The 24,467-nt window shown below is 37.6% G+C and overlaps 2 protein-coding genes across 2 annotated transcripts in view; both read right to left on the minus strand.

Moving 5' to 3' along the window:
* The window catches only part of LOC134647559 (jupiter microtubule associated homolog 1-like), a 96,388-nt gene extending 72,180 nt beyond the window's left edge, over nt 1-24,208 (minus strand). The window contains exon 1 of the mRNA XM_063501914.1: nt 24,205-24,208. Within this exon, the coding sequence (XP_063357984.1) occupies nt 24,205-24,208 (4 nt within the window). The remainder of the gene's footprint in view (nt 1-24,204) is intronic.
* Nucleotides 99-14,911, minus strand: LOC134663076 (mucin-2). The gene is made up of 5 exons (XM_063519400.1): nt 14,843-14,911; nt 6,166-6,209; nt 5,099-5,267; nt 4,045-4,160; nt 99-3,807 (listed from the first exon to the last, which is right to left on the minus strand). The coding sequence occupies exons 1-5, from the start codon at nt 14,907-14,909 to the stop codon at nt 199-201; spliced, it is 4,005 nt and encodes a 1,334-aa protein (XP_063375470.1). The 5' UTR covers nt 14,910-14,911; the 3' UTR covers nt 99-198.
* Nucleotides 24,209-24,467: the final 259 nt, after the last annotated feature.

Consider the following 24,467-nt stretch of genomic DNA (forward strand, 5'->3'; position numbering starts at 1 on the left):
TTACTGCTTTTCTTAGCGCAATTCTGCTCTTCGAGTGTTACCCTACTTTAATTTGCTGTAAATTGCTACTGACAAGATTTGCTTGCCGCACTATAGATAATATACAAAATTCAGACTGTACACCAATTGTTTTGTAACGAAAACTCATACCCATCCCTAAATAATTTGAAGTCACTCATTAACTTAATAAAGGTTGAATCAACCCCATCTAGCGGCGATCGTGTAAAGCGATCGTAATAGCTCCAACGCTCTTGTGTCAGCGGGCGTTTTGGGCTCATCATTGGGAGGCGCAACCCTAGCCTCCGCGATAGGGTTGTCAACAATTGGAGACTTTGTAGTCTTTTGTTCGACTGGGGTCGTTTTCACTAAGAACTTTTTGACACCTCTCCGACTGGTTGTAGTCGTTCTTGGAGCTTGGGTGGTTTCTGTATAAAACTCAGTCGTCGTCTTTATATTTTCTGTAGTCGTCGTAGATGGGCTTGATAACGAGTTGATGGCGGAAGGATCGAAATTAATGCTTTTTCCTCTCCTTTCGAATTGTTTGGGCCTAATTTCTTCTAGAGTAGCGACTTTATCGCTCCTCTTGTAATTTTTGACTTCGATATCAGCGAGTGTCGTAGGAAGGTCCTCAGCGCTTTCTTCTTTCGTGATTTCGTCCATATCTTTCTGTGATACCGCCATTAGAGCTTCGAGTAGCGCTTTCTTAGAAGCTTCCGCCGTTGTATTATGGTCATCATCACAAGTTTGAACCAATAAAAGGATTAGTCTCCTCACTGTTTTTGACTTAGTCTTTTTCATAACGTTCATAAGTTTTTCCGTTGTTGTAGCGTTCATTCCTCCCATGATTTCCTTAGCTTTCTCTACTACAGTATCAGCAATAGTAGTTATATCTTGTGCAGGCTCTGTAGAAGTAGGGTCTTTAATCAATCTTCCAACTCTTTCTTCTTTACCATTTCTTGGTGTTGTAGATTCGTAAAAGACTGACGAAGAGACCGCTTGTTCGCTTGTTTTCGTTTCTGTTGCTGGCGTCGTTAGAGTGTTTTGAGCCCAAGCGTTTGTTTGTCTTGCAACTTGTGATACTCCTTGTTCTTGAGCCGACGGACTCAGACCATCATTCAAGGTTATCGGGTCTATGGCGGTGCTTTGCCAATACTCGAAAGTAGTGGGCCAGTTAAAAACTGATGTTTTGTCGCTCTCTGGGGAAGTGAATATGTCAGAAGTTGGCGTAACTGTATAAACTTCTTCTTTTATCGTGGTACTAGGTTGAGCTGTAGTTTGTACTGTCGTCGTTGATATGTCTGACACTGTGGGTGCTTCCAATTCTTCGGAAGGCTTCTTAACAGTTGTCTTAGATTCCTCTAAGTCAATTTGTTTACCTTGACGCAAGTTATTTTGTGGTGTTACAAATGATTGGCTGTGAGCTCTTTGTAATTCTTCTTCGTTTTCTAATTCAATGCTACTATCGGCTTCAGTGAAGTACACCGGTGTAGTTTCAGGAATATCCGTCGTTATTCTTATCTTTTTGCTTTCAAAATTATTGTCTGAATCGGTGATTGGTGCAATGGTTGCATCGGAAGCGTCGACCCCCCAAGCTGAAGGCAGATTTGTCACTTCAACGTACTCAGTCAAGGGTTTCGCATTAGTTTCTAAGACCCCTTTACCATAAGGAGAATTGTTAGAGTTGTTTTTGAATCCACCATATCTTTGTCCCAAGTAGTTATCTTCCGTTGTGGTTACCGTGTAATCAGTACTGTTGTTAGCCAAAGTGTTAACGTTGGATGCAACCGTATTCGTAAATGAGAAAGGAGTTGTGTTACGAGCTATTGGAGTAGAGGCAGTAGTGTAAGACGCTGATATTCTTCCACAACATCTGAAAGGATTTCTAGGCGTCGTTGGTGGCACAGTCGTCGATATAAATTCAGTGTTAATTGTGCTGGATGTGGTCACTGCGTCGTCGGATACTGTCGGATAATCCGTGGCAATATTCAGAGCTTTGCCGTCTCGTAGAGAAACAAATGGTGACCTAACTTTGTTGTCGTCGGAAAATCCTAATATCTCATCATCATCTTCGTTGACTGTAGTGGTGGGCTCAGTGTTGTATGATTCTTCAGTTGTGGAGAGCATGTCACCGAAAGATGGATGCGTTGGACGTATATCCGAAAGCACTTTTCTAAATTGAACAGGGTCTTGCAAATAAGCCGATAATGCGTGTGTGAATACTTGAGCTAATTCCCTAATTTGAGGTGAGGTAGCAAGAGGATTTTGACTCTGCTGAACAGCCAAGTCATCGGCCAATTCATTGTATGTACCATTGGGGTCTAGTTTAATTTCTTCTAATAATTCAGATGTTTCAGTGCCGTGGCCAAAAAGCTTGCTGTATTTATTAAGTGTGTGCTGGCTAAACAGAGCTGGTAAAGCGTCCTCCATGGCGCCATAGTCTTCAAATGTCGGTGTGCTGGCTTCGCTAGCTTCTTCAGGAGATGCAGTCGTGGACAGGTTATCTAAACCCGTTGCGTAGTAGATAGCCAGAGTGTGTAAAGTTTTTGGAGTTAGAGACGGTGGGACGAGAAGACCTGGTCTGTTTGGAAGGTCGCCGTAATATTTTTCAGTGAGCGTAGTCGGAATGGTAGGTTCAGTTGGCTGGAATGTTTCTAAATTCAGTTTCTTCAATAACCTTTCCCTCCGCTCTTGGTATGACGGCTCCGTAGTTATCTGGTTGAAATTAACAGTCGAGATCCTGTCGCTGGCGGTTTCACCATAGTACTGATTCCTTGTTGTTTGTGGGATTTTGGTTACGGATTCGAAATTATTTCTTGTTTCTATGGACACTGTGTTTTCTACATTCGGAGTAAACTGATCACTTCTATCTGTAACTTGAGCAACCTTTTCCGTAGTACTGGTCGCTAAAGTCTTATTTCTTTCCTTTTCAAGAAATTCCTTCAGGGAAGATATTCCAGGTCTGGTGTAAGGATCGCGTCTGTCATTGAAAGTGGTAGAATAACTCTTCGTGTAGGGTAAGAGAGTTGGTCGTTTTGTAGTAATAGTCACTTCTTTAGCACCCTGATTGTTCAAAGTTTTATCTCTAAAATCGTATAATGTAGTCAAAGTAGGATTGCTTTTGGGTTTGCTAAGTTTGAGCGGTTGGTGGTTGGGATGATTGGGCGTATAAACTGGATAGGGGCGATAGTTTTTATTGTATGCATCTTGTAAGTATTGCCTGTTTTTGTTATTAGTGAACGAAGCCGTCTCCGCTGCGACTTGCATCTCCTTAAGGCTATTGTAGTCTCCTGCGGCCTTATCAGTTCTATAAGTCGATGACTCCGTGTAAGTAGGTAGGGTAGTTCTGGCAGGCGCGTTTCCAAAGTTGTTGGCTATCAACTGCACGAGGTTTCTCCTTCTTTTATCGATGTTTGTCGTGGTTTCAGTCTTTAACGTTGGGTTAACTTCAGCGTAGAATGCATGGAAGCTTCTAGCAGTCGCTTTAGGTGCCTCAGTTTGTAATCTTTGCCTGTGTCTTAACAGTCTTTCTGTGGTGCTAGGTACATTCACCGACGACCTCCTAGATTCGGCCCTGGCGTTGTTGTCAGCAATTTGCTGGAGGTCAATATTTTTGCTAAGACTTTGGGTGATCTTTTGAGATTTCTTTTGCTCGTTGGAGTAGTACTCGGCGCTGGACTCGTAGAGCGCGGGCGCAGACGCGCAGTCCACCTTGAACCACCAGTCACAGATGAGGTGCGACTGGCTGAAGATGGTACCGTTCGGGCACAGGAAGGATATCTTGCGGGACGTGTCGCAGATGTGGAATACCTGTAAGAAGAAATAATAAATGTGGAGATGGTATGGCTTAGTAGAGGTAGTTCAGTATTGAAGCTCTTTATTTTAAGCTCGTGAGTTTCAGCATCATCATTTTTTAAAAAGTTCGTGAGGGCTTTCATCGTCATATAACGGAGTTAGTATCGGACCTTTCCTACCTCGTGATTAAAATAGTTATTTTCGATACAAGTGCGAAAAAGAGGAAATTCGAAACGAGTGGCGATAAATTACCTGGCAGTCGGTCTCCAGGTCGGCGTAGTAGCCAGTCGGCACGTTCTTGCAGTTGAAGCCGGTGCTCGGGATGGTGGGGTATGCTGGAAAATCCACGCCCGCCTTGCCGATTACTCCTGGAAGTATACATTTTTTTTAGGTAATTAGGTAGTTGGATAGAAGCAATAACGGGGTAAATAAGATCTAACCATTTAATTTACACACTTATTTACAATTTTGTTCGAAAATTGATAAAAACAATAGTATTTTATGCAACCGTTGTTTAAGAGAGGTCAAAAAAGGCGAGTGGCGTGAGTAACAATTTGAGGCGAAGCCGAAAATTGTTAATAAAGACGCCACGAGTATTTTTGACTCAGTTAAACAACGTTGCATACAATACTTTTTCTACGACCAAACACTTACTTTGAAATAAAATTGATAATTTAACAAATCTTTTTAATTCAAGAAGTAGCAAAAATGTAGGGTACGGGCGGGAAAAGAGTGTATGAATGAATGAAATAAAAAAAAACATGTCTATGGTTCACTTATTTATCAGTGATGACATTTAAAATAAGGTTGGCAACACTGTATTTCATTCAATATTTTTTAAGTGGTCATTACACGAAGTATCGTAAAATCGCCAAAAAGATACTGCGTGTATGCACAAATTATTTTTTGGGGAATAGACTAAAGACTTGCCTTGACAACTATAAGGTAGGGTTTTAAAGGTGTGTGCACGACCCTTTAAACAACAAATAAAAGTACGGGAGTAGAAAAAAAAATAAACAAATTGCAAACGATAGAGTATGTGCGGAAAGAGAAGAGTCGTGGACTCAATACATTCCACGACTCTTTCCGCACAGACTAGCTGATTGTTTCTACTTATTGCTGATTCAATAACTCAGTAATGCTAATTATCATCAAATTATAATACAGTCCTGCGGGGCTCAATGGTTCAGGTATCTTCTCATTATAGCCCAGTGCATGGTGGCGTTGGTTAAGCCTAACGTATTTTCTTTCACGTAGGGTGTCAGGCGAAAAAAAAAATTCGTTGAGTCTTATAGAGAAAACATACCTTGATGTTCCACCAAATCCAAATCAGGCTGCGAGTCAGCTGGGATGAGCCGCTTGACCAAGGTCCGACCTTCGCGGTGCTCAAATCCAGCAGCACCCATAGCTTGTGCGAGAGCTGTCAGGGTTTCAGCACTCGGAGCCGCTGAAGGCAGCTCAGCTCGGGCCGTATCCTGAAAATCATTGGATTATCATCATCAATTTATGTATAAGTATGGTCTTCACTACATCTACAACTAGGCTCTAACACCTCCATATGACAGACATACAGGTTTAATTCATTTCCACGGTGCACGCTTGCCCGCTTGCAGTGTTGGCCGAACGTTAATTGCAATTGACCATTAACCTGTACGAATTGAACCATAAACCATAACGGACGGTTACAGTTTACGGTTCAACTTATAATGGTTAATGGTCAATTGCATTAACGTTTCGGCCAACACCACCCGCATGTGACTTAACTTAAGCTTTGAAATTCGATGCAGATTTTTTCACGGTTTTTTTTCTCTCTCGAAGAAGTCTATATTTCTTCGCTGCATGCAAGGCAATAAAACGTAAAAACAGGATGTCGTTTATATATTACGGTAGGTGCAATGATTTATAACACAAGATAGGTTATAGGCGTTCCAAAATTGAAGCGCTTAACTTGTGACAAATTGGACAAGTTGCCTTTAGGCGGCTGGACAAGCGAGAAATGTGCACGTGCTAACGAGCTCCCGCACACCGAAAGAGAAAGAAACGATCTTATGTTTAACAATGAGTGTGACAAAGATGCATGGAATGAGAAAATTAATCAAAAATAACAGATTTCTTCGTAGGCACAGAAATAAATATGGAAGTAATTTTTGTGCTCCTCAAGTATGAGTATAACCTATCTATGGTTTGGGTAGGTGCCACAGAGTGCAACAGGCGGAAAAGCCCATCCCAAGCCAAGACCGGTCCCATGCTCTCTTTCTCCTCCAGTGCAAACAAGGAAAAATACAATTTTATTAAATTATAAAATGATACTCCTTACCTACAGTTTGAAACAGAATTCTTAGTCATGCGTTGTATTGTAATAGATTGGCGTACCTTTCTGCGTTGCGCTCGTCGCGCCCCATCGCAAGTGCTGGCTGCTGAAAAATAAAATATAAGCAAGGTTAGCAATAAATTACCATGTATTCTAAGTATACACTTTGGGCTAGCTAGTGTGAGTAGTAAGTACATAAATATTACAAACAATTTGTTTATCTATATTATTCCGAGCATCTTTTGAGACACGGAGATAATTGATATAATTGCTTTTGGGTTGTAGGTATGACTCGACCATAACATGCCTATACATATTACATAATATGCGAGGATGTGGGAATGAGGTTCTATGTATTTATGGTTAAAAATAACACAAAAAGTTACATGATACTATACATTATACTCTCACGCCTCAAACATGTCCAGCACATAAATAACCATTCAACCGGGCATGACTCACACAATACCTAAACCAAGTCTAGGTATGTAGACAATACCCTAATAAATTACTCTAGTCATTGACGACATTAATAGACAGACAAGAAGAACAAAGGAAAGGCGTGATGGACTCGGCGAAAGTGCAGTCACGATATGTGCAGCGTTCAGGATGACACTAACAGGTACTTTTTTACACTTTCAACTCACGACTAGTTATATGTATATATTATTTCACTTTACATAACCAATGTCCTTGCGGATACGTTCTTTTTTTTTTTTCAAAAAAGTAACTATTCTTGTTAAACTGCGAGGTCCTTCTGTAAAAAATACTCAAAGCTTTCGAGACTATTAAGATCTTAGCATATCCAATAAAGACGTCACAACGTCATTCGAGACGAGTATTAGCTCAGATTATTGTAGCCGCAAATTTTACACCCAAGTTTTTTCGGGGTTTTGAATTGTACGAGACTGTAATGACAGTCCTTTACTGCAACTGTCAAATGCAGATTTAATAATTGGTACAACTTTACACTTTTCAGTAGGAAGGAATTATTATGTCTAGTGGCATATTACTGGGACGTAAATAGTCTGCATAGGTAGCAATATGCCGTTCTATAGAACTTAGAACGTTCTATAGAATACCTATAGATACTCCGTGCGACAATAGGAAGTGTGTCAGGCTGTAGCTTCGTCGCGTGCGCATACGGTCGCGCGTCCAATTTAATCCGCGACTAATTGCGGCCCCTTGTCGCCGTCGTGCACGGCAGCAGCGAGCGTGGCGCATGCGCCTTTCCGGACGTGGCAATGACATTTATTTTATTTACGAACAAGAATAAATAACTAAGTAGGTAATTTAAACAATTCGTGCAAAAACAAAAACTTTGCAAAGTGGTTGATACCTATTTACTTGCAGTATAGGATTATACTTATGTCAGTATGAAAAAAAAGTCTTTACGTATCTACAGCGTATTATAATGGGCCTTCGGCTTCAGACTCGTGACATTTTGGGATTGTTATCTACTTAATTCATGATTCACGAGTAGGTACATAACTTTAAAAATCTGTTTCCTTTTTTATTACTTTAGTTTGTACGGAAACCTCAGCGGGCGAGTCCGACTCGCACTTGTCCGCTTTTTATTTTGAATGCAAAATGCAATGCTTGATTTGTTAATGAAAATACAACGTTTCATATAAATACTCCTGCTTTATAGTAAACTTGGCGCGAATTATTTACCACGACCTTATAGATCTAACGTCAATCGAAGATCAATATCATTTCGCTAACAAAAGAGTACGCTAATCGCACTTGTCAACAGATATGATCCAATATAGCAATGAGGAGGTCAGGACCCCGGCTTTCATGACAAACGTCAGTGCAGTCTTAGAAAGCGGCAGGTTATTGTGCGGGTTCATTATTTGGCGATTTAAATCACCGCTATGCATAGATCATTCTGAGCTGTGAACATGATTAGTATTTGTTGGGAGAAAGTTAGGTAGGATCGATCTGAATGCGACTAAGGTGATGAAGTGTAGGTAAGGTGGTGAAGAATGGCACACAGATGTCTAAAATTAAACGTACATATTTTACCAATAGTGTCAAAAATCTTTTAAGCATCATTTATTACGTCTAGCGAACGCACTGCGAAGGACTTATTATTGTATCCACGAGATTTGTGAGGGGGGATGGCAAGTGATAAATTCACGCTAGAACGCAGATGGTGGATTGAAATTTTTGGGAGAGGTATAGAAGAGAAGAAGGTTTCACGGTAGTAATTTAAGACACGTGATCGCACTTCCGATTCCATAGACATGTGGTCACAGTTAATCGAACAAAATAGTTTCAACATTTGTTATAATTTTTATCAATCGTTTATGATTTCGTCTGAACTGGGTATGATAACGTTTATTATAAATTATCACTCGTATTTTAATAAAATTAGATAGACAGATAGCTAAACTAAAAGTTAACAATTGATTCGGTTTGTGATATGTTTATATCTTCTAGAACGTTTGAAGTTAAAAGTGTTCCCAATTCCCCCACTATCTTTTAAGTTTCGGTGCCAAATACGAGTACAGATTACAGAACCTATTTTCTTAAATTTAACCATATTTATGAACACTTTCTATTTCTATTGTATATACAAATAAGTAGCCATAGTGTTCAATACGATTACTACGCCGCAATTAAGTGATTTAATATTTTTAAGCGGAGTCTCTATTGTTTTATAAGATATAAGAAAACAAACCCATAATTACGTGTGAAATTTCGATATCAATAGGTATCTAAACCTCAGTACTAGGTTGTTATTAGCACATTCTTCACAAGTAAGATAAATAAACAATGTAAAGGCTTGCAAAGCGCCTAAGGCTGTTAAATAATGGGCATTGATGATAAAACAAGCGTTGGTACAGCGAGTCCTATCTGTTAATCTATTAACAAGCGTTAAAGTTTTTCCTTAAATTCTGCAGGAATGTATTTTTTACCCCAACTCAAATAGAGGGGTGTTATATGTTTGACCCCAATATCTTTCTGTGGCATCGTAGCTCTCAAACGGATAGACCGATTTCGATGTGTTTTTTTTACGTGAAAGCGAGTTTCCTAGGGGGGTTCGTAGAAATTTTATGATAAAAAACGATGCAACATTTTGAATAGTATCAGTTCCTTTTCAAAAACGATGTATGTAAGGTATTTTTGGTATAAAATGGATTTTCTTGGCAAAATGCGTAAGATTTTCTTTTAAATTTTAATTCAATACGTACTTACTATTACTAGTACTACTTATTAGTTTGAAAAATGAAAATACATATTAAGTACATGTCTTACTTATTAACTAGCATCATACTCATTACATACAAATAAGAGATTGTTACTTGTTACTTGCTTTGATTATTTAAATGTTAGGTCTCGGTCAGTAGAATAGTTAGTAGAACTTACCGGGCATCTGGTTTATTATTTTGTTGTTTTTTATATAATGTTTAGAATGTTCTATTTTGATAATCGACATTGAATCGAAAACATATGTAGCCGCGTACAAATAATGTGATTAAAAAACATATATTTTGTTTGTTGCTGCATGCAGGCCCAGATCCCAAGCACGATAAATATTAAACAACATGGAACCAAATACAAGCTTAGTACCAACCTTCGACAGAACACATGAGCGATTTAATAGTCTCTCGGACAGGGCAAAGGCGAAAGTTACAAGTCGTTCATTAGTTTTGACGAGTTATCGTGAAACGCCATTGTCTTATTGATGCCTTATTGGCATTCTATTACGTGTTGATCGCCTTTTGATGATGTTTACACGGAGGCCTATGCGGCGAGGTAACATATTGATCGAACATTATTGTTCCTACTAAGTAGTATTTATTTGGTAGGTACCTATTATAATTGTGAAAGTAACTTTGAATAGGTACTTTGACGTACTATTTTGATAACTAAATCTGATAGCAGAAGCCATATATAACTAGCAGAACGAATGACTAAGGACTTTAAAGATGTACCAATTTGAACTTTCAATCTTATTATTAAGCGATGTCATTTATGATCAATGGATTTATAGTTCATAGATTGTGTCATTTATGTCTCAATTGAGTTAATACATCCTTAATGTCGTTGGAGATGACTCTATAGATAGGTACCCAGACATTTGACGTCTCTTTATCTAAAAGCTCATTAGGTATTAAATCGTATTTGACATTCTATTACTTCGTAGCATTACATTGTACCCGATTCTAGATACCTAATAGGCGTAACTCAATTTGCAAATTTTACTAAAGTCTATTTTTTTATTCGGTAGACTAAAATGACATTTCATAGTATGAAATGACATTTTATGTTCATACTATGAACTGTCATTTCAGTCTACCGAATAAAAAAATAGACTTTAGTAAACATTAGTTTTGAGCAAATGCCAGAACCTAATTAAATTTTTCATAATATAATTAATCACCTATCAACAACCTGTCAAACAGTTAAAAGGAGCTGTCAAAAACAATTCCAATGTTTGTAGTTTACTAGTCACACTCGCTTACGGCTTGGCCACGACATTGCGCGACTCGCGACGGCGGCGGCGGCAACCATAGGTTAGAGCGAGACACAGCGATCGGACCTTTCGTTCCCACCTATGGTTGCCGCCGCCGCCATCGCCGGTCGCGCAAAGTCGTGGCCAGATAGTTAGTGTTTGACCCGTGATCGCAAGAGGCAGTGTAATGAGCTGTCATAATATTTGTCAACATGTCAAGATTGTTGAATTGAAGGTTTGATGAAAGGTTTGAGCAAGATATTTTTAAAGCAAAACCAATTTGGTAATAAATTTAGGGATATTCAGTACTGTATTCATCTTATGGTTGGGTCCGTATAAAACGGATGAAAATGTACTACGATAAAATTATTCACGTCAAGTATTTTTTGCATAAAATCTTTCAGATCCCTATTCAATTGCGGCTAATACTGTGAAATAGAAAACATTAATACCCAATAAGGAAACCACAATACATCTCGCTCCATAACTGATTCAGTTTCGCCACATTATGACGTCACATGATAGAAGACGCATTGTAACGGGTATGCAATGCTGTGTGCGGTATTCAAGAGCAATATTGAATACTAATTCAATAATCATTCATGCTCACACCCATGTTACTGCTAGAGCAGTGGTTCCTAACCTTTTCAGTCCGGTCACCCCTATGACTAACTAGGGAACCTGATTTTACCCCTCCTCCCAATGGTAATAAAAAATAAAACGTGTACGTTTGTTGTATTGTTATATTAGGTTAGCTTATTTACCCCCGTCAAATACCAGTTTTACCCCCACGGGGGTAATTACCCCCAGGTTAGGAACCACTGCTAGAGCTAGCAAGGACAATTCGATATCATTATAATATTGATGCATATTCAATTTATTTATTTATTTATTTATTTATTTAATACCACAAGAACGGTTACAGTATACCAATTACACCAATACCAATTACACTTGCTACTATACAATTATATCAATAGAATTATAGTTTATCAACCACATCAAGACATCATTAAAAATTATACAAATATAACAACTATAACAATAAACTCTGACATATAACAAGTATTACATTCATCATCTATTTTATCACACGTTCATTCACTCTCACAATAAACGAGGCACCTGGACATTAGTTTAGGCCACTTATCCATGAAAATATCCACTTGTGGATTCGTGCGCAGGAGCCCGTTGAGTGAGTTGATCATGTCGCACAGCGCGCAGCGGCGAGTTGCGACGCGCAGCGGTCGCGCGCGGTCCTGTACCGTCCCACAGCTGTAGGTATGGTCGCCGGCGAGAGTTATTCGGAGGCACAACTATGCAGTTGAGGACATTGTGCAGCTCCATGCTGTTAGTTTTGTTGCTAAGCACCTTACACACTGTTACCAACCGCTCGCATCCTCTACGCACCTCCAAAGAGTTAAGACCTAGAACGCCAAGTAAAAACTTAGTCGGATACATAAATGGATAATATCCATAGAGCTTTTTGTATATAAAACGCAGGAACGCTTTTTGGACCTTTTCTAAACTAAGCTTATACTTGGCCTCACTAGGACTCCAGACACAGGCGCTAGCCTCCAGTTTGCACCGAACAAGAGCCGTATAGAGGAGTTTGATGACGCTGCCATTGTGAAAGTCCTTAACGTTCCTCATCACGAAACCTAACCTCCGATACGACTCTTTGGCGAGGCTATTAATGTGCTCATGGAATGTGAGCTCGCGGTCAAACTTGACTCCAAGGTCTTTAACTGAAACTACACGATTTATCGCCTGAGCGTTTATCTCATAGTTAAAGCTAACTGGACGTTGACGACGTGTAAATGTCATTATTTGGCACTTGTTGTTATTGAAGCGAAGTTTGTTCGCGACGCTCCAGCGATATACCCGATCGAGATCCTCCTGAAGCTTTAAGCAATCCGACTCCTGCTCGATGCCCATTACCAGCTTGAGGTCATCCGCGTATAGTAAGCATTTGGCGTACTTCAGGTCACTCACAAGGTCGTTCACCATGATTAAGAAAAGCAGAGGTCCGAGGCTTGATCCCTGACTTACTCCCGATCGAGTATGGTACGGAGATGAAATATAGGGTCCATATTTGACAAATTGTGTCCTGTCTTTTAGATAGTCAGCAAAAAAAACGAGCAAAAAAAACAAGAATAAAGCCCGTGGTTTGCGGTTGAGTTACGCCTTCGAAGCAGTTATTAATAAGATATGACCGATTTTACGCGCGTAATAGGTATGATATGTAAGGGCTTATTATTAACCGGGCAACTAAAATATTAAACAGGAACTTTCATTGGGCATATAATAATATAATTTGGCTGTGCATTAATATTTTAGCGCCAAAAAAATATTTTAGCCTCAAATATAAGCATCATATTATTAAAAAAACTGGCAGCAAAATCAAGCCACCTAAAAAAATTATAGGGAACTTAAAGTGATAGGTTGGCATCTAAAATAATAAATTGGCAACTAATATTGTAAAGCGATCATAAAATTTAGTTGTCATCTAGTTGTTCACACCTAAGTAATCACTAATGACCAAACAAAATATTTTAAAAGATCTTCATTTTTAAATTAATAGATAGCCGTTTTCTTTTTAAAACGTGCTTCATTAAATAGTCTCCAATATATTAATTCAGTTGCCAAATAAATACTTGGTACCTGCCTAAAAATATTCAAATGCTGTAACGGCTTTAAAATACAGCTCATATTGATATATTTTAAGACTCCGTTTTTGTTGCCAAACTATTAATTTTAGTAGCCATTTCTATTTTTTTAAACTACCCAAAATCGATTAATTAGTTGACCGGTTAAATACGTGCCATATGTAAGTTATACCAAAACTCTTACGTTTTTAACTAGGTACCTATTTATGATGAAAATATCCTTAAGCCAGAAAAACGCGACTTAAAACTAAAAAACTAAACTAAAAACACCCAAAACACACACTACAACTAAAAACACTAAAACTGCCGGTCTAGCCAAGGTGACAATCGCTATCGCTTCGCCATCGAATCGCATTGTGTCATTTGTGTCTCTCTATCTCTTCCATATAAGTGTGACAGCGACAGGTTGCGTTTCGTTCGCTACGTAGCGATTGGCATGTTGTCTACGGGGCCTGTTAGTTATGGACTAAATATCGTGTATTTTTTTTTATTTTTTTTTATTTTAGTACATGGAAAACCAACAGCGCTACATATATCCAGAAATTACAATAGAATCACAGAGCCAATTATAGGTTCTCACTTATAGAAATACAATAAATTATAAAAAGTTTTAAAAAGTTTTTATAAAAAGTGTAGTAAAACTCTCTCAGGAAGATGAATAGAAATATTTTATTCGCTTATGGATAGTCCGCTAACAAGTAATTGACATTATTTATACGAATTCAGATGCATCATACCTACACTAATAACAAGACTGACATTTCGGGAATAGATTAGTTGCCGTTACGCAACAGTGCGTTACCATAACCACATCCGTGAAATTACAAGCTATTTATTTCAATTAGTTGTGTAGTGTATGGATCTTGCGGCGGCAAGAGTGGCGAGACTTTATATCAATCTAATGGCAAACCGAATCTGAGCAGTATTATTTTTCTTCATTAGCATGTGCAATCAATTGGGAAGCTGATGCGAATGGAGTTTTTTGGATGCCACGCCACCTAGGTATCTGCTGGTAAAATCTAAACGTCAAAACAAAATCACCGTAGCAATGCGCAAGCGTGGAATTGGTCCTCTGGCGCAAGAAGGTCCGGAGACGGCATCCATAATTATTGTGATCCAAGATCATTGATCCTCGGGCCTAATGATCGAGTTTTGCAACTTCACTGGCGTTGGCTAACTTTCTTATCGATATTATAATTTTGTTATGTTAAGAAATGCGAGTTCATGATGTCTTTGGAGCTTTGACTTTTTAGGTTCTGGATCTGGATTAGAGCATCAGCACGAGTAATATTATCGTAATTACGTCGTTTAATTGTCGCGAATAAAGTTCTGTTACAAATGTACAGCCAAGTTGAAAAATTAAGGAATAAAATCTATACGTATGTATCCATTAGTGGTGCACAACACACGGGCTTGATAGGTATTTTCTCCAAGTCGATCCAGTAGACCTAGCACATGATTGGCGCGACAGTATCTTGCGGCGAGATAGACTACCCATCTTTTTCTAACAATGTTAATAAAAGAGGGATGGGTAGTCTACCTCTCCGCGAGATACTGTCATGCCAATCATGTGCTAGCCCGGCAGGTTATACGTTGGTCACTTACAAATTGCCAGCAAGGTGAATATCAGCACAGCTCGCGTCATCTCGCAACCGTTCCACCTCCGCCGCATATTACTCTGAAACAAAAAATAAACAAGATTGTAGCACTTGCTAGACGAATAACGGATTAAACAGGTGTGTCATGTTCTTGATGAAATATTTGTATTTTATAGTAAGTAGTAGTAGTTTTGTGGCGTCTAATGGAAGGTAACATTTACTCGAAAAATTTATTTGTTATTTTAGTGCATTGTGCGTGTTAGAATATTTATCGATTTGGTGTTGCAAGCGCAACTATTTATACCTAACATTTTTGCCTGAATGCCACGATATCAGCAAAGGTAATTAGTATGTATTGGGTAGTCGTGTTTTCGAACTCTACAATCTACATATTTATGTAGAGTTTACAATAAAAATACTAGTTTGACCTTATAACATTTAACTACATTTAAGGCATGCTTTCGTATTTTTATTGATGACCGTTGTTGTTAATAAATCTGGTTCGAAGACAATTCGGTTTGCACAGCACGGGTTCGCACGACAGGCGAGTTATGTCTCTGGGTTTGAACATGCATGCATTTGCAAGTAGCTATACAGGATGACGAATACCTACTTAGTATTTGATGTTTTTTTTTTCATTTGATGTTTTAAATCATCACTCCAAAATGAAACCGCATTCTGGGATACGTAATATACCTACCTAGTTGTAGTTAGTAGGTACCTACCTGAAATTATCTACAAATATGTATTACCTGTATTACCTACGTACACATTTAGATATCACTCAGAGGTTTTGTTACAAATGCAAATATACTTAAAATATCTAACTATTAGGTACACCTTGAAGGCCTCAAGGAGGAGGCCTTCACCCGATGAGGGGTTCTTGTCCACCACAAATAATTAATACTTTGTATATTTATAATATGTGAAAATTGACTTAACAATAACAATAAATAATTCTAATTGACATTATACCTAAAATAAATACTTATAAATAAATGCTAACTTATACTGTTGTAATGAAATGAGTGTAACAAATTGGACTTGAAATAAAAGGCTTTTTTATTTTTTTTATTTATTTTTATTTTTTTTTTTATTTTATTTATTTAGGTACACCTTACTACAACTTTTATCTCAGAATATTATATTGCTCTAATATCTTAAACTCTACTACAGTGTAACTGTATCTACTACAGTGAGAGGTTGAGTCTACAAATAACCAGACAAGATAACCCTTTGATTTCAAAACACCTAAAGCACTGAAGCTGTTCAAACAAATTATGGTAGAATGTCTGTAAACGGGCAATGGTATTTTCGCATCAGTCAACTAAACACCCCATATACAAAAGGCTGCGCGCGCGCCGGCGCGCCGCACGGAAGTCGTGAGACGGCTTCCCTGTCTCCGGCCAATTAATATCGCGCATATCCGAGCTTTCCCTCTGACATTCGAACTCGGATCGTTCCTGCTTGGAATATTTATCGTAAATATACGCTTGTTGAATAAATATGAACACAATATAATCGTACAACTATTAAAATTCAGTGGCTATAGCTTTCTATTTTACGACAATAAATATTGTATAGGAAGCGGCAGTGTTTAGACAATCGAATTGGCAAGTGGCTTATTTAGTTATATCTCATATTATAAAACTGTTACTAAAATGTCGTTGTTTACGGCATAGCCTATTAAATACAATTACAAACTATAGTTATTACGGTTTCCAGTGCCATTCCTGAAGGAACATATAGTTACATATCTGAACAGGTAGGTAACTGCGAACCATTTTTAACCAATCGTATTTTCTAGAACAGCGAATTATCAGCCCATCTTCCTACTTTTATGGCAGTTGTATAACAATCGTGCTGGCTCGGGTCGCAAATCAATTGGTAGTTGATCGGTTGTTCGTCAAACGAGCGGTTATCCAAGCATAACCAGGCGGCCTAGCCAAGGTGACGATCGCTATCGCTTCGCCATCGAATCGCTTTGTGTCTCTCTATCACTCTTCCATATTAGCGTGACAGTGACAGTTGCGTTTCGTTCGCTACGGAGCGTTAGCGATTGGCATGTTGGCTACGGGGCCAGAACGGCGTGAGGTCTGTGATCTCGTGATCTGCATGGCTACTGGTTACGTGTTGATCGGAAGCACAGGTCCGCCTTAAGTAGGTGCATGGAATGATTTTCAAATTGAGAGATACTGTCATGTATTCATTATAGGTACCTACATGAACTGGAAAATATTTCGCATTGTAAAGTTATGACATTGACAATGCGTGTTTCGTGTCGGTCATGTGACCTGTATAAATGTTGCACCCTGGATTCTATTACGAGTGGGTTACCCTAGCTACTTAGCTAGGTATTTTTCCATACGTTTCTTTTAGGTCAAACTAAAGTCAAATAAGAACATTAATGGGATCTAAAAGAATAGAATAGGTACTTTTTACATTTCATATTATATTTCGCTTGGCGGAACAGTCCGTGTAACATGCAGCGTTTAGAGAGTCACTACCCTATTCGAACTTCAAGATATTCACAAGAGACGACACGTACTAGATCCATTCTAGATACGTTATAGTTTAGATTTCAACTTAGTTCTCTTTTGCAGCGCAATTCGGGCAACCAATGTCACTTTTACGATAGATCGTGTTAGATATCTATTAGATGTGAATTAGTATCTCCAGAATCACGGAAATGTCAAATTTGACAGGTTAGATCTTAAACATATCGTTATCGTATCTTGGCGATGTCTAAAAGATATCTAATACATGTCTATTACAAAATCCGAATCGGGCCCTCAGACCGCAGCGCAGGCAGGAGACTTCCTCGGCTCATCGCTTGCAAAACCCGGCGTTTCCCATGCTAGCCGCTTTCGACTGTCACGAGGCGATCGAGATCGGGAGATCGAGGGTGATTGGGGCCCGGCCGGAGCCGAGACTTTCTTACTTCATACTGTTTCCGTGACATAATATGGGTAAATAATACGACTAGGTTATACCTAATATTCTGATGAATGTTTTTTATGGGTCATTATCTCATTATGTTTTGCGCGTTATTATATTAAAACATGAGAATATTATTGTATGCTGTATCATAAATGGAAATAGAACCGTTAACATTAATCTTAATGAAAGTTTGTCTAATTATTATATGTCATTAACCTAATACTTCGTATTGACAATATTTCTTTTTCTACTCCAGCACTTAAATGTGTCAATTAAATGACTGACAGTGATATCTAAAGCAATGTCATTTGAATGATTTGTCTATAGGCTCATAAGATGACTGCTAGCAGTCATCTTATGAGTATAATACAACTGCTTTATTTTTTTTAAAGATACAAGTTCCGATCATCTTGATTGAAAGAGGTATGTTTTCATTTACAATAATAACTCTTTTTTTTTAAATAATAACTCAATTTTTTTTAAATAATAACTCAATTTTTTTTAAATAATAACTCTTTTTTTTTAATAATAACTCTTTTTTTTTAATAATTTTTTTTTTTTGCTGCAGCTGTCATAGAAAAAGTAATGTATGCAACAGCTCATAATTGGTTCTTAAAATTCTCGGGTCTTTTTTTACAAAACTCGACTACGTCTCGTTTTGTAACTTCGACCCTTGAATTTTAAGAACCCTTATTATATCACTGTTGCATAAACTACTATTAATTTTTTTCCACTAATTATAAGAATATCGAAATTCGAAAAATAAACAATTCTAAAAAAATAATAATATCTGACTGAGACTTTTGTGTGACAACCGCTTTATCAAACATATCTACCTAATTCCTTTTTGTACAGAAATTTTGTAAGCACTTATTACTTTGCTACCTTAACATTATGTCTCTCAAATCCAATTCAAAACTACTACAATACTCGTGTAGGTATTAAATTTAAATACTGTGACAATGTAAGCATCAGCAGGTATTATTTATTTGAATAGGTTTTTGATATATACATAAACTTCATAACCAGCATCATCTACATTTTATTATAGGTAGGTATATAATTTACATTCTCTATCTTTACTACATAAAATTATATATAATTTTCATTCTCTATCTTTATTTGAACAGTAGTTAAGTGTGTTATTACGAGTATACAGAGATGTGAATTTGCCTAGCATTTTAATTGACATCTATCACTTTGGCTCGACTATAACTTCTTGTAACTAGTTATTATGCAAATCCGATCAGTATCGTCGACTTCATGCAATCTGGTAACAATGTGCGTAATTTTAAATTACATATTTGTGTGATTTTAGTGTCTACAAACAGTGAAAGTTCAACGTTTAGTCCATTTCCTGGTTGTGTAAGATTGTTTAAGAGTGTAGGTACCATTTTAATATACATTGTTTTATAACACGATCTTAATGATTGTTAATTTGGTCTTTCAGGTTGTTATATTGGTGCCAAACTGCATACCGCGGTATTCGGAAAACAAGATCCGTTCTAGACTAAAGAACGATACGATATGTACTAGATACGTTGTAGTTTAGATTTCAACTAGTTCTCTTTTGCAGCTCAATTCGGGCAACAAATGTCACTTTTACGTTAAAATATCGTAATAATATATTGTGGAAAACTTTCAAGAGTATCTCCAGAATCGCGGAAATGTCAAATTTGACAGGCTAGATCTTAAAAATGTCGTTATCGTATCTAGGTGATGTCTAATAGACATCTAATAGATGTCTAGTTCAAAATCCGAATCGAGCCCATATGCTGCGATGTTACACGTAACGTGTAACGAATGTATTGAAACGTAAACCCACTGCTGGAGGCATTCCACTCGGCCACCACTGGACTGCTTGCAGTGAAGACCTTGGTAATTTTTACTTTTATATAAGACACCTCTACTCTATTAGTTTATATGTAAATTACCAATTTAGGTACTCGTCAAATGGTGTGCTCTCGAGGGCAGTTGGTTTACAAGTAGCTTTTGAACACGTTCTATATAAGTCAACGGACTTAGATAAATATAACGATATTGTATAGTACCTAATCTATACCTAGGTTGTGATTGCGTGTAAACTGTAGCGTACCTATATATCTAGTCAAAGCTTCGCTAGATCGGCGATAATTCTGCGCGTGAGTGAGAGCTGTTATCGGCCGCGATGGGATCGTGCGACGCCAGCGCAGCCCGGAGCTGTCATTTCATTCTCTTAGAGCAGCGGTTCTCAATCTTTTTTTTTGACGGAACCCTTTTGGAAAGCGAAATACTTGATGGAACCCTACAATAAAACAATAGTTTTTAGAAGTGTATTTTTTAATCATAATTCTAAATTCTTATTCTTATTCATAATTCATAATTCTAAATATAAGCATAATTCTAAATTCTTGCGGAACCCCTGGAGGGGTGTCGCGGAACCCTAGGGTTCCGCGGAACACACTTTGAGAATGGCTGTCTTAGAGACTTGAATGCTCAAACGAAACAGTATAAGTGCACTATTCTACCATGTATAGTGACTACGGATTGTGAGATCTCGTTACTCTGGCTCGTTTAGAGAAATACGAGGGGCGTTCAAAATATTCTCGGTATTGATATCTTACGACCTCTTCTAAAATTTCTTTCGTTACTGGCCGCTAAGGTTTATTCATTGACATTAAAAAAAAGTATAATTCGAACCGAGATAGTCTTTTGTTTTTCTGCAATTGCTGAACAAACATGAACATCATGTGCGAATTGACAATGTTAACTAAATTAGAACATCGATGCGTGATAAAATTCTTGACAAAACAGGGTAAAAATCAAAAAACCATAAAAGAGGAAATGGATTGTGTTTACCGTGAGTCTGCTCCTTCTTTATCTACCATTCAAAAGTGGTCAAGCGAGTTTAAACGCGGAAGGGAGAGTATTGAAGATGACCCTAGACCTGGCCGGCCTGTAGTAGCTACTTCACAAGAAAATATTGATAAAGTGGAAAAACTTATATTGGAAGATGGTCGAGTGAAGGTAAAATCTATAGCACAAGTAACCAATCTCTCTATTGGTACCGTACATGATATTATACATGACCATCTTAATATGTCAAAAGTAAGTGCAAGATGGGTTCCGCGAATGCTGACTCGGCTTCAAAAAGACATGCGTGTAGCTTGTTGTTCCGATTTTATTGACCTGTGCGGTGAAAATCCTGATGAGGAGCTGCAAAGAATAGTTACTGGAGATGAAACCTGGGTTCATCATTATGACCCAGAGAGTAAACAAGAGTCCATGCAGTGGCACATTAAGGGTTCAGCTCATCCCAAGAAGTTCAAGGTCATCCCTTCAGCTGGCAAGGTCATGGCCACGATATTTTGGGATTGTGAAGGAGTATTACTAATCGATTATAAAGAAAAAGGTGTAAATATCAAAGGACAGTACTACGCTAACATTCTATGTCAATTAAAGGATGTAATTAAAGAAAAGAGGCGAGGAAAGTTAACCAAAGGTATTCTGCTTCTGCATGACAACGCCCCCGTCCATACTGCTCATATTGCCAAGGCAGCTATTGTTGAATGTGGGTTTAAAACTGTTACTCACCCACCGTATAGTCCGGACTTAGCCCCTAGCGACTTCTTTTTGCTCCCCAATCTTAAAAAGGATCTGCGTGGAAATAAATTTTCTGACGATGAAGCATTGAAAGCGGCAGTGGAGGAGCATTTTTACACGAAAGATAAAAAATATTTTTACGAGGGATTAAAAAAAATAATTGATCGATCTTTTAAGTGTATGAACATAGGGGGGGAGTATATTGAAAAATAAAAATATCAAACTTTTCGTACTTGTTTGTTTTCATTCTCATACCGAGAATATTTTGAACACCCCTCGTAAGCTCGTTGGCGCCGAGGAAACCGAAGGGAGTACCAAGCGGGAACGAAAGCTGCGTTTTAATTACGTTAGACGGCTCCCGCAAGCTTTACTAGGTTACCTATATTATATCGCATGTAAAGGTAGGACGGGTAAGGCATAAAAATTACCTATGAAAGTCTTAAGATTATTTACCACTTATTTTCGAGTTCAAGAGTTAAATAAAATTACATATAATATAAAATAAAACACTTCAGAGCCCATCAACGTGCACACTAGCGCCACTGCTGAACAATCCTGATTATTTAAATTTAACGAAACATATTTAAAAAAGGGGGTCGCTATGGACTGTATCTTGTATTAAAGTACCTTTTGAATACGTCAAACTAGTTTCTATGTTGCTGGATTCGTCAATCTATGCGTTCAAAGTTAAAACGGCCGTTTTTGTTTTGAGTTCATAGATTGACGAATTCAGCAACATAGAAACTAGTTTGATGTATTCAAAAGGTACTTTAATACAAGATACAGTACGTAGCGGCCCCCTTTTTTAAATATCTTTCGTTAAGTTGAAATAATCACGATTATTTAGCAGTGGCGCTAGTGTGCACGTTGATGGGCTCTTAAGTATATCTCAGAGTGATGATGATCCTAATTAATTCAAATTCGATTAAAGCTTTTGCAAAGTCAAGAAAAACATGTCAATACACGAAGGTACTAGGTACTTAGATCAAAACCTACCTATAAATTAGATCTAAGGCATTAATTAATCTCAGACAAAGCTAGATCTCAGATCAAATATTCATGGTTACAAAATAGGTCGTTTCTCAGTAATAATTTGTCGCCAGTTAAGCCTTTCTGTGCGCAATGGCAAATATTACGAGATCAGCGCAATTAGTGGGTGTGCAGGCGCGTATTATGATTATGACTCGACCCGTCGGTCAACTCGTTGGGCGACCGATGGGCGACCGACACAGTTAAAATATTACAACCGTAGGTAATAAGACTAATATGTGTAATGGTTTTATTTTTGCTGTAGGTATACATATATATTTGGATACCTATCTCTAATATCTTTTTACACTATCTCCGACGTCAGTCATTGGAAACTTTACGAATACCTATTAATATAATAATATAGAATATGTAGGTATGTAAACGGCGAAACAACAGTAGATTGTTAACCAAGGAATGAAAGGCACCTAAGATAATAATAAAAACACGACTAAGCTAAAAGTGAGTTAGGTAAATGAAAGAAATGCAAACATTAAGTTTGAAGGCAAAACTGACCCAAATAGGATTTCAGGTCAAGGAGTAAGTCATCTCTAAGCCGCTTAAACATTCCTTTGCTTAATGATGCTAAATACCGTCTCTATTTGAAGACGGTCTAAGCTATAATCTTTAGACAAAAACATTTGCTACTTGTAAAGAAATATTTGCGAACTAGGTAATGATCTACTTTTAGGCATAATTTAGTGCTTATATGTAAATTAGAAAGTGGATGTAGGTGCTAAACGTTCATAACAATTGAACAGGTAAATAGATAGCTGTCAGATTATGATGTAGATAGGATATACAATGTATGTAGGTACATACCATGCACACTTTGAAGTCTTTGAACACACCTCACCGTATACATATATAATATTTACATACCTACTCTGAAAGCAATGCTCAAAACTAATGACAAACTAAAAGTTTTTGGAATAGGTGCAACGAAAATCGGATATTTTAAAATGTGACACGAAAAATTTATAGGGTCAAAATTGGAATAACGTAATCGAAATACAATTTTCGAATTGCCAGCAATCCTGAAATATAAATGAAAACCGAATGACATATACCTACCCCAAAAAAACTTTTGTAGAGTTATATTTTTATAAGTTATTAATTTTTTATACTTAGGTACCTCGTTTTTTAGCATTATAAAAAGGGTAAGTAATCGTGACATGTCCCTTTATTGAAAAGCGTTTAAAAAAAATAGTACCAAACTGTTACTTCCTGTCCCTTCACCCTTCAAGAAAAGATTTTGAAGCGATGATGAAACATTTAGCAGCAATGGCCTCAAGGATGCAATGCTTTTTGAACAAGTAACGATGCTTGACGCGAGATCGGAAATCAATGCGTTTAAAAATACATTTAAAAGAAATTATAAAAAGTGCAATGTTACGTCAATAACTATGACGTACCTACAAGTTAGGTTTTGGAATTCATTCATTCGACGAAAAATATTTAGATTTTAGACAAAGAAGATCATTTGATGGCTTTACAATTGTAGTTCCTAGTTAATCACATGTTTCCAGATTTAACCATTTGATATTTTTGAGGTCCATCTACTGATGCCTTTAAAAATTTTACTTGATAGGTGATAGGTACACTTAAATTCGATAAAGTGAAATACTGGATAATGGTTATACTCGCACAAAACTCTATAACCTTTCTACTTATTCGTAGAGTTTGAGCTGATTTCCACTCTAACTATTTAGCACCTCCGGATTAACATTGGCCTTGAAGATGTCCCTCGATGATTTAATAATAACACCTCTCTAATATTTAAAACAATTATGCCTTACCTAACAACCAGCCGTCAACCCATCACCACTAACCTACGATTACAACCAATAATTATCACGTCATTTGTCAGTTTATTCGAGATGTGACGAAAGTTCGTGCTCTATGAAATATGTATCAGTTGGGATTGTTCACGATTTTTCGCTGGGAGATGTCGTAAGGTCGAAGGGTTTGCTTTCTCTTCATTTGCCGACTGCGAAGGCAAATGTGCGCAATGTGATTGATTGGTGCTTCGGATCGTTGTTAACTTTACAAGTGGTCTGAAATTAGTACTGTGTAAACAG

This window comes from Cydia amplana, chromosome 1 (genome assembly GCF_948474715.1).
Source record: "Cydia amplana chromosome 1, ilCydAmpl1.1, whole genome shotgun sequence".
Classification (NCBI taxonomy): Eukaryota; Metazoa; Arthropoda; class Insecta; order Lepidoptera; family Tortricidae; genus Cydia; species Cydia amplana.

Bases quoted from the DNA above. Each gene is read 5' to 3' on its own strand.
- LOC134663076 (XM_063519400.1), bottom strand. From the start codon at position 14,909: ATGCGGCGGAGGTGGAACGGTTGCGAGATGACGCGAGCTGTGCTGATA. The intron at 6,210-14,842 runs GTAAGTGACCAA...TTTATTTTTCAG, and splicing joins ATTCACCTTGCTGGCAATTT to CAGCCAGCACTTGCGATGGG. The intron at 4,161-5,098 runs GTATGTTTTCTC...GTATACTTCCAG, and splicing joins GGATTTGGTGGAACATCAAG to GAGTAATCGGCAAGGCGGGC.